Consider the following 11,186-nt stretch of genomic DNA (forward strand, 5'->3'; position numbering starts at 1 on the left):
GGCTGGTCTCGAACTCCTGACCTCAGGTGATCCACCCGCCTCAGCCTCCCAGAGTGCTGGGATTACAGGCGTGAGCTACCATGCCTGGCAAAATGGCCATTTTTACTTCTTTTTTTTTTTTTTTTTGAGACGGAGTCTTGCTCTGTCGCTTAGGCTGGAGTGCAGTGGTGCAATCTCGGCTCATTGCAAGCTCCGCCTCCCAGGTTCACACCATTTTCCTGCCTTAGCCTCCAGAGCAGCTGGCACTACAGGCGCCTGCCACCACTCCGGGCTAATTTTGTTTTTGTATTTTTAGTAGAGATGGGGTTTCACCGTGTTAGCCAGGATGCTCTTGATCTCCTGACCTTGTGATCCACCCACCTCAGCCTCCCAAGTGCTGGGATTACAGGCGTGAGCCACTGCGCCCAGCCAACTTATTTTAATGTGTAATTTTTAAAATAAGTTCTGTGTATTTTTAAATTGAGTTTGTGATTTTTCTCCTTATTGTCAGGGGTTTCTAACACCTTCTATTTTAATGCAATCTGTCTCACATTATCCTAGCAGGGTAATGACTGTTCACACATCCAAGAATTCATCTGTCCTGAATCTGTTCTTTTAAGTAAGTCAGAAGTCAAGAAATCCAGGGTGTCATCTAAACACCTGGTAGAGCCCTCCCAATCAAGACATGAACTTGGCTCCCTTTTACCTCATAGACAGCTGAAGGACTGGAGGTGGATTTATTGATTGGCCCCATGCTGCATCTAAGCACTTGGACTAGGACTCAACCCTGATTGCCAAGCTGCATGTAAACAGTCTTGAAGTTTGCTATCATAATGTACCCTAGCCCGTCACCAAGACACTTGTCCTGGCCACTTCAACCTCTGACTCACAGCTCTGTCAATGTGAATGCAAACCTGGCTCTCTGGCTGTCAAGAATCTATAAATGCAGAACAGCAGATCAAGCATTCAGGCACCAGGCAAGAGTTCTTTCCAGGTTTCCAAAACAGACTTTCCAGAATTTCCCAAAGATATTGAGACTTAGACCCTTCCTGACCCCACCCCCTGAAATAATCATAAATGGAATCTGGGAGCCATGCAGACTCTCTAGCCTACTCTTTAGTGAAAATGGACTTGGGCCTAAAATGGCAACCCATTTTCCTCAAGAACACAAACTCAGATGCTGAGCATTGGCCTCCTACCTTCCCATGACAGATCTTACCCAAGTCCCATCAAAGCTCATACTGTCTTTTAACCGCCACCATCCAGACATGTTCCAGAACAACCCCTCAGAATTGTCTTAATGAGATGGGATAAGGGGCAATGAGCTCCAGGTTCAGAATGGCTGCCTTATCGTTCTCTTCCGAGAAGTCTGTATCTGCTGGACAGAAGCCTCACTCCTTAGGCAGCTTAGCCCATGTCCCAGGAACTGCTCCCTAAAATAATCTTCTAGTCCCTTTTCTCGCTAAAGAGAAGGTCCATGAGACACTATATGCTAGCGAATACATGACCTCAATTCTCACCTGACTTGGTTCACTGATGAACTGAGAGATAAAGATGCAGGGAACATCCTGTGTCTAGTGAATCTGTCCTGTGCTTCCCAGCTGTGGTGCCTGTGCAAATTCTGGAAGCCAAAAGGCTATGGAGTGGTAGACACACAGACACTGTCTAATAAAATTGTGTAAGTTTAAGTTTAATATAAATGGAACTTATGATGTCATATCAAATATTGTTACTTAATTTTATAAGAAAACTGAGTTATATTTTGTAAAGGCATTAAATATAATTTTAATAGGAAACTATGAAATTTAAGTGCACTTGGTATCAATGACTGAATTTTGGGCAATTCAGTAAAGGTCACATATGACTGTGAGTCATTGTTGATGAAATGCTCCTACAGATAGCATGTTGCACATGCGTTTTGATTTGTTCCTTTCTCTGAGGTCAATTTTTCTTAATTTTATTCATCAAGTTTTATACACTTTAGACAAAAGAGACCTTGTAGTTATCATGTGCTCTATGAATCTGTACTTTGTTAGAAATACACATTTTCAGGCAAAACCCAGATATATTGTATCAAAATCTGGATTTCAAATATTTTCAGGTAATTCACATGCATATTAATAATTGTTAAGTGGCAATAATTCTATGATTGAAAGAGAAAAGGTTATATGGATGTATTGATTTGTCAAAAAGGTACAGTCAAGACTGTATGTTTCTATGCATATACATCTTATCTTACAGAAAATAACTAAAAACAGTAATAAAGTGGGGATGGGAGGCCGGTGCACAGTGGCTCATGCCTATAATCCTAGCAGTTTGGGAGGCCGAGGTGGGCGGATCACGAGGTCAGGAAATCGAGACCATCCTGGCTAACATGGTGAAACCCCATCTCTACTAAAAATACAAAAAATTAGTCAGGCTTGGTGGTGGGTGCCTGTAGTCCCAGCTACTCGGGAGGCTGAGGCAGGAGAATGGAGTGAACCTGGGAGGTGGAGCTTGCAGTGAGCCCAGATGCTGCCACAGCACTCCAGCCTGGGCGACAAGAGCAAGACTCTGTCTGAAAAAACAAAAAACAAAAAACAAAAAAAAACCAAAAAAAAAAAAAACAGTGAAGGAGAAATTAAACATAAATGAGACATAATTAGTAGATGTTGAGGCTGAGCATCAGCCTATTGTACTATATTGGTTACTGTGTATAAGTTTAAAATATTCTCTAATAGAAGACTTGTCTAAAAAGACAAACCATCTATAACATTAGTTCTTCAGATTGTGGTTAGATTTGGGGGGAAGGAAAAGAGGAAGTGGTTTGTGGGCAAAAGCAAGGGTAGTTCTATTCTATAGTTACACAAATGTATTAGCTTTGTTATAAATTATTGAGCATTACATTAATACTTCATTGTGGATGCATTTCTGTATGCATGTTATACATCAATAAAAATGTAAATATTACATATTTAATACTAACTTAATATTTCAGAATAATAGCAATGTTTTGTATTGTTTTGTTTGAAAGTGGGGCATTGGCCAGGTGTGGTCCACTGCACTCCAACCTGGGGCAACAGAGCGAGACTTCATATCAAAAAAAAAAAGTGGACCATTTACACTCAGTCATCATGAGATGGATACCAATATTCCAAGGTATGAATACATGTCTTGACCCTTGGGAGTACCCCTCAGTCTTTCATTTTTTACATCAATTGAATAAGTAGCATGGTTTTAGTTTTGGGGAACGCAATTTCTTACAGCAAAGTCCTTCCTCCACAACAATATTCACCGAGCACAGTGGGCTGCACATAGTGTGCACTCAGTGTGTGTGGAACTGGTTTGAATCACGAACAAAACAAGTAGCAGAGGTCAGTTTTGCAAAGGAAGAATGTGGGTAATACAGGTAAGACTGAAAGGGCACAACTCAATAGCAAACACTTTTTACATTAGTTTGAGAAATATTTTCAACCGGTTCTCCGAAAGATGTTGGTTTACAGCAGACATTTGGGAGTATGGTTGCATATTGTAATCACCTGGAGAGCTTTAAATCACACTGACTGTTGCCTGGGTCTTATGCTAGGGATTCTGGCTTAATTTTTCCCTTGAAATTTGGGTTTGGGAACTTTAAATACCACCACCTACACGCACAACAGGCTAATATGCCTCCAAGGGTGAGAAGCATTGATTCAGGGTGAGGAATGCATTGGTTGTGTGTGATTTCTATGTGTGCTCTAGGCATTTGCCCTATAGCTGCTCCTAAATGTGGGGTCTTAGAAAACATCTTGGCCCTTCAAAGCCTACTCTGCTGGTTGGCTAAATTGCAGCAGGAAAAAATGTCAGCAGCCCTATTGCTATGTCACTTGCCTGCAGAGCAAAAGTTGTTTCAGGAACAGTAATTTGACTTAGTCTGTATTAAAAATCATAAATAGTCTACAAATACAAAAAATAAAGAGTTTGCTGCTATGTTGAGTGCATTATAGGTGTTTTCAAATTTCTCCTATGATAAACTAAAAATGTAATGTTGGGCATTAATTTCCTAAACCCAATGCTCAGCAATTTCCTCAAATTGTTTCCAGTTTTTCCAAGAGACTTCAGAACCATTCCCTGAAGTGAATTATTTCCAGTGGTGAAGAGTAAAGGGTGCATGGGATGAGATTCTAAAAAAAAAAAAAAAAAATCTTGCTTCTATTTCAGAAGTGTCACTCTTCAGCCCCTTGAAGGACACGAAAAGCTGGCTGAGTAGTGTGGTATATGGCAGTGCATGGGCTTCAGAGTTAGGGAAGCATCGATCCTGAGTCCAAGCCAGCTGCTTGGGAGCTGTGAGATAGTTATATAAGCCACATCTGCAAGAAAAGTCATGATGAAATTGATTGCAAAAACAGCAATTTAAAAAAAATTCTTATTGTATTCATGTTCTTGGAAATGGCTTTTATAGTTGTTCCCATCAAGAAACAGATTCTGTTCCCAAACTTGAGTATCTCTTGAGTTATTTGCACAGGCTAAAGCTGTGCATATGACAGGGTGCCAGTTTGGGGCCCAGGTTCCAAAGGTCTTAAATGCTTCTGTTATCTTTTTCAGAATTCTTCCATCTCTATGAGAACAAGCCCATTTTAACTTTCCAGAGGATAAAATAGCATGCTGAGGAAAGCCAAAGTGCGCCAGTTTACAGACAGCTCACTCTTAGAAGCGGAGCCACCTAATTCACCAGCAGCTGACCACTCACACCTGAAGGAGCCAAACTGAGCCCAGAAGAATGGCCCGGCTGAGCCCAGCCTAAATTTCTAACCAGCTCAATCCTGAGCTAGTATGTTTCAGGATTGTTATGCAGTTATAGCTTAGTAATATATACACCCATTAAAGACAGGATTCCAGGATTCCAGGACAGATTGATTACAAATAACCTGCAAATGCTTGGCACCCTATAACTATTGATTTTGTGTTTCCTTTATTTAAAATTAAATTTGTTGTAAGATGGTATTGACTTATACAGAAGTGAGGCAGGAGAATAGGGTCTGGAGGCAGGGAGCTTAAGGCCAATTCATGCTGACTTCCTAAAGAAGAAACACCAAGGTCTGGGAGCAAGGAACCTAAGGCCAATTGATGTGAACTTCCTACATCTAAACCAAAAGGAAGAACCTCATCTACACCCGAGTAGCAAAGGATCAAAGCCCACTGGTCCCCTTCGCACCAGTTCTGTAATAGAAAAGGAGAGTGACTTGGAGTGGCTGTCGGCCAAGCACAGGCCATGCCTTCACCTGCACAGGGTACCAATTCACCTCAGCCTTTGATTAGCCACGTTGGTACGTGGCTAATTTGGTATCTTTCACCAGATAAGGGGTAGCTGATAGGGACCTCAAAAGGAGTACTTAAAACCCAGAAAACTTTGTAACCGGGTCCTTGAGCTGCTTGCTGGGGCCCACACCCACCCTGTGGAGTGCTTTCTTGCTTTAATAAACCCCTGCTTTTACTGTTTCCCTCATGTGTTTCATTCCATTTTGCATTTTGTTCAATTCTTTGTTCAAAATGTCAAGGACCTGGACAACTCACACTCATGGCCTTCCTTTTGGGAACAGAAGTGCAGGTAGAAGTGGATGCATGTGATTGGCCCTTAAACTCACACAGTGCCCCACACCACAGGAGAAAAACACACAGTTACAGCCTGACGGTTAGGTCCAAAGATAAATAGCAAAACAAGAAGTTTGCCTTTAATCTATTCCCTCCACATCTAAACTCTGGAGGGCAAGGCTGTGAAGAGATCTGAAGACATGGTGCTCTCTCCTCCTGTGTACCCATCATTCCTTGTTTACTGTCTGATATTTAAAAGGAAGAGGAAGGCCGGGCGCAGTGGCTCACGCTTGTAATCCCAGCACTTTGGGAGGCCGAGGCGGGCAGATCACGAGGTCAGGAGATGGAGACCACGGTGAAACTCCGTCTCTACTAAAAATACAAAAAAAAATTAGCCGGGCATGGTGGCGGGCGCCTGTAGTCCCAGCTACTCGGAGAGGCTGAGGCAGGAGAATGGCGTGAACCCAGGAGGCCGAGCTTGCAGTGAGCCGAGATTGCGCCACTGCACTCCAGCCTGGGCAACAGAGCGAGACTCTGTCTCAAGAAAAAAAAATAAATAAATAAAAATAAAAGGAAGAGGAACCCCTGAGAGAGGAGGCAGTCAGGAGCTAGTTAGGAAGATAGGGAGGGACGGTCTCTGGAGAGGAAAAACACCCATGGGACCGCACATGCACCACCCCTGTAGCTAGCAGGAAGAAATGTGGTTAAGAATTTCCTCTTATGCCAGGATGTTGATCAGAAGGGACTGTCCCCACTTAGGCCCGAGTGTAATAAATCAACCCAAATGTCATTAACTTGACCCAGCTCCTTATAATGTTACCTAACATGACATAAGTATTTTGGTTTTAGCTTCACCCTTTCCACCTGCTGTGGGTTTCGCTTGTGCACTCATGGGTAATAACCAAGACGGAGTCACTGTGGTCAATCCCAGGCATGCTCAGATGCAACACTGTTATAGGGGAACTTTGCCCCTCCCATTTGGGCAGAACCCACAGAAGACTTCCTTGTTGTTGCCACATAAACTCAGCCCCATTTCTGGCAACTTGCTTTCATGTCCCCTCTTACTGCTGAGAGGTTTCCTTTTGCTTAATAAATCCTACTCTGCTTTACTCACTCTCTGGTGTCTGTATGTCTTATTCTTCCTGGTCATAGGAAGAGAGTCCAGACTTGGCTGTACTGAGAAGACCACCACACTGGCACCAAACAGCAAGGAGGAGACAGTGATCTTCACGTGGACACTCTCAGCTTGCAGTCCCTGTTCTCTCTAGGGGCACTGTCCCACCCATCCTTCATCCTGAGGAGAAAAGTTGGTAGAGAGGCTGGTCCCTTACTTCCAGCAGAAAAGACGTGTTCAGGCCCTCACTTTCTTGAGGTCAGAGCCCTCATGGCTGCACTCAGTGTGGCAGCCACCGGACATATGTAGCTACTGGGTACCTGGAATGTGGCTGGTTTGAGGTAAAATGTGCTGCAACCATAAAATACACAGTGAGTTTAGACGAATTACATCAGAAATATACTTTATTTCTAATTATATATTGATCACATATTGAAAGAATATTTTGGATACAATAGGTTAAAATTATAAATCATTTCACTTGTTTCTTCTTATTATTTTTGATGTGGCTAATAAAAAATTGAAAATTCACAAATAGCTAACACCTTATTTTTTAAAGGATTGCTTCCCTCTTAAAATCCTACTCAGAAGACCAGAGGACACAGAGGTTATGAAATCTAAAATATTAAAATAATTGTCATTATATTGTTTCCATTTGTGAACAAGTGTGTGTCTGTGTGTGTGCGCGCGTGCGTACACAATTTATAAATGGACGTAACCTTACACACCAGAAGGTTAAAAATGAACCCCCAACAGAGCCAAGCCTAGCACAGAAAGTCCTGACTGAAAATACCTGGAGGCACGAGTCTGTCACTCTTGCCTCATTAAGTGCACTGTGTGGTGGCAAGTTCTGTCACTCAAATTCTGAGGGTGGGGAGCTTGGTGTCTTATCCAATCAGAGCCCTGGACTGAGAACTGCCCAATCAGGCGCGCAGCCGGAAAGGAGGGGGCGGCCTCCGCGATCTGGCGCGGCTTTTGCCTTTGGCTCCAGCGTGAGCTCGGTTAGGGCCTCTGCCGCCGTGCTTTCACCCCTCAGGGAGGCGTCGGTGATTCGGTCACAGCCTCAGCCTCCGTCGCTCTGTGACCTGCGGGTATTGGATGATTCGTAGCTGAGACTCCGCTACACCCCTGAAGTGGGGAAATGGTGAGTGTGGGGGGGAGGGCGTCCCAAGGCGGGGGAGGCCTCATCGGAACCGGCGGGAAATGGCGGCGGCGGGACCGAGTCTGCGAACGGAGTCCCCGCTGCCGCCGCTCACCCCTCAGTCCCCAGTCCCCTCCGGCGTGGGACCCGGGTTCATGTCGGTCCCCGCAAGGCGGCTCTGGCCCAGCCTGCAGCCCTCCTTGTGCAGCTCTGCGCCCGCAGCCCTGCACCTTCCCCAGGCTGTGGGGTGAGGAGAAGCTCATCGGGAAAACGCCTGCGCGGCGTGGGAGGTGCCCGCCTGGGAGGAGCTGTGGTCTGGGGGTCCCTCCCTACTTTATGCTGTTTGGAATGATATCGAGGCCCTATCAAAACGTAGAGTTCATGTGAGCAAATGGGGACTCATTAATGGGACAGCCCCGGCCATGGCTGGTGGTTTGGGGGCTGCCGGCGGGTCTTGAAGGCTTTTGTGAGGTGTGTGAGGAAGCGAAGCAAATCACCCGCCCGCTCCAACTTGCCCACCAGTCCCCTTGCCCTGTGCGCCTCCTCCGCGTGGCTGTTCCTGTGTGGCGTCTTTTAGAATACGCTAGTGTGGGCGCGCACAGCGCTTCGCTGAGTTGTGAGTAGTTTTGCCACATTATTGAACCTCAGGAGGATGTGGGTGCCCTTAGTTTGTTGGCAGGCGTTCAGAAATGAAGACGGGTGTGCAGAGGCAGGGACTGGCGTCTGCAGGGGAGCAGCTGCGGGAAGAGTGCTGAGCTTGTGGGGTCTGCGCTGATTCTGGGTGGTGTCGTCAGTGAGTTGCTGGACACAGCTTTGGGGTTGGAGCATTGACTGGTGTTGAGCAAACTCCGCACGTTTTCTGTCAGAAGAAAGACATGGCTGAGCCTGGGCTGGAGGGAGATGCCAGGTGTCTGCGGGAGTCGCGACTGGGTTCTGCACATGCGCGGTCCTGCTGGGCACTGTTGGGTTCCTCCAGGTCTCCTCCTGGGGAGAGAGGGGACTGGGAACTTAGAGGAAAGGAGTTCTGAGAAACATCCCTTCCCTGCACCCTACTGCCAGCCCCCACTTAATGCTAACCCACTCCCGAGGATGCTCACTGGGCATTCGCATTGCCACACTCCTCCCAGGACAGGGTTCTACCCTCAGGAATTGTGCCCATGACAGCTTTGCTCACAGGGTGTTCTGCCAAGAACACACAGTGCCAGGAAGACTCCTGACTCATTTCAACCCCAGACACTCGATCTATAGCAGGAACCTGTTTCCTTCCCCCACCCAGGCTTCTGGACCACCTGATGCTAATCTCTTCTGCCTTTATGGACACATGAATCAGTCAGATGGTAGCCCTGCCTAGACCTGCACTTGTAGCACAAACCAGTCCTTTAGTCAGTCCTGCCCTGCCCCCACCATGACTCTTGATAGCTCCTTTCTCTCTTCTGCTTTTTTCTTCCTCACAAATCTTCTTTCTTGTGCACACAGTGTGCCCAACTCCATCCCTCACTTGCCTGCGAGAATTCAGACGTTAGTGAGTTCAAGACCATGCCTTTAAACCTGGCTGTTGTAGTAGCAAACCCAAATTAGACGCGGCTTAATGGTCTCTCTTTAGAATGAGGGAATAATTTTTGCTCTTCTCCCTTTTCTTAAAGCATTTAGTTTGAAAACATTTTTTGTTTTGTTTTCTTGAACCAGAGTCTCACTCTGTTGCCCAGGCTGGAGTGCAGTGCCCTGATATCGGCTCACTGCAACCTCCACCTCCCAAGTTCAAACAATTCTCCTGCCTCAGCCTTCTAAGTAGCTGGATTACAGGCCTGCGCCACCACGCCCGGCTAATTTTTGTAATTTTAGTAGAGAGGGAGTTTCACCATGTTGGCCAGGCTGGTCTTGAACTCCTTACCTCGGGTGATAATGTTGTACCTGAGCGAGTTAGAGAAAACGCCACACTTCGAGATGAATTAAGAGTCCGTTTATTTAGCCAGCGGCCAAGAGACGGCTAACGCTCAAAGTTCTCTCGGCCCGAAGAAGGGACTAGATTTTCTTGTACACTTTGGTTTAGAAAGGGGAGGGGGGTCTAGTTAAAACAATTTCACAGAAATAAAATAGGCAAAAAGTTAAAAGGATAAATGGTTACAGGAAAGTAAACAGTTCCAGGTGCAGGGGCTTTAAGATTATTACAAGGTGATAGACGCGGGACTTTTGGGCGTTATCAATCAGACGAATTCCTGGGAACTGCGGATATTGCTCGCCACAATATTTTATCAGTTAATTGCATTCTTGGATGTGCTGGGAGTCAGCTTGCACAAGTTAAGTCCTTGAGGAAGGGGCTGCCAGTGAAAGAGCCAAGATGGAGTCTGTCTGGCTCTTAGCTAAGGGAGAGTCAACTCAGGTGGAAACAAGGCTAGGTGATTAAAGGAAGAGGGAGAGTCTAAAAACAGGGTTAGTAAAAACAAGGTTGGGCATTACAATTTGTCCGCCTCGGCCTCCCAAAGTGCTGGGATTGCAGGCGTGAGCCACTGTGCCTGTCTTGAAAACTTTTTAAGTATTTTCTCTGCCTCTTTAAAATTTATGTAAGTCATTTTTGTCAGTTAAATAAGTCATTTGTCTTTTTTGAGTCAAACTTGTCTTTATCTAGGACCTGGAAACTATTGCTTTGAAATGTAAATAGCAAGAACATGCACCCTATCCCACAGTTTCTGTAGGCGACTAGGAGGCTGCCTTCAGCAGGTACCTAGCCTCACATTGCAAATATACCTCCTGTCATGAAAATGTTGGAAGTTTATTTTTTCTATGAATATTACCAATTAGAAAACCCAGATGAGTTCTCAGATTACTAGGTGAAATTACAATAAGCTGTATATGACAAATGGTGCTGTCATGTCTTCTACTTGAGAATTAATTATGGTGAGTTTCTGTGTTTGTAGTCTCTTAGTAGATTGCCTATGATGCACATCACATTTTGGTTTAATTATGTAACAAAACATTTTCTTACTTCTCTATTATTGTGGAGTTTTTTAGGATTGGAGATGATTTTACTTTTAGTTATATTTTTCCTCACACTGTCCAGAATCACCAGACATTATACACAAGTGCCCTCTAGGCTTCACTTTAGAGAAAAACCTTTCTCAGGATTCCACTCACAACCCATAATTTGGTGGCAAGTTGCACAAAGTGCAGCAAAGTGCTCCCCAAATCTGGAAACAGAATGGTCTCTCCTTCTATCTACAGTTGCTTCTATAACAGTTATACTGGATTTCTACAAAAATAACTTTTTAGTACTGCAATCAGTTATTCCTCCTTTGTCAGTGTGCCTGGCATCTTCAAATCTGACACTGATTCCATGATCATGGGGCCCATAATCCCAATCAGGATCACACATGTGCATTGATTAAACCTGAGAACTTCATATAT

General features: G+C 44.9%; 2 protein-coding genes across 2 annotated transcripts in view; both read left to right on the forward strand.

Moving 5' to 3' along the window:
- The window catches only part of LOC131381648 (collagen alpha-1(I) chain-like), a 29,920-nt gene extending 24,334 nt beyond the window's left edge, over nt 1–5,586 (forward strand). The window contains exons 5-6 of the mRNA XM_058430113.1: nt 2,993–3,117; nt 4,543–5,586. The gene's annotated coding sequence lies outside the window, so the exon portion shown is untranslated. The remainder of the gene's footprint in view (nt 1–2,992; nt 3,118–4,542) is intronic.
- Nucleotides 5,587–7,568: 1,982 nt separating this feature from the next.
- Nucleotides 7,569–11,186, forward strand: part of ZNF732 (zinc finger protein 732) — a 40,161-nt gene continuing 36,543 nt past the window's right edge. Inside the window, 1 exon segment of the mRNA XM_058430252.1 lies at nt 7,569–7,787. Within this exon segment, the coding sequence (XP_058286235.1) occupies nt 7,785–7,787 (3 nt within the window). The 5' untranslated portion in view covers nt 7,569–7,784.

Source organism: Hylobates moloch, unplaced genomic scaffold (assembly GCF_009828535.3).
Source record: "Hylobates moloch isolate HMO894 unplaced genomic scaffold, HMol_V3 SCAFFOLD_17, whole genome shotgun sequence".
Classification (NCBI taxonomy): domain Eukaryota; kingdom Metazoa; phylum Chordata; class Mammalia; order Primates; family Hylobatidae; genus Hylobates; species Hylobates moloch.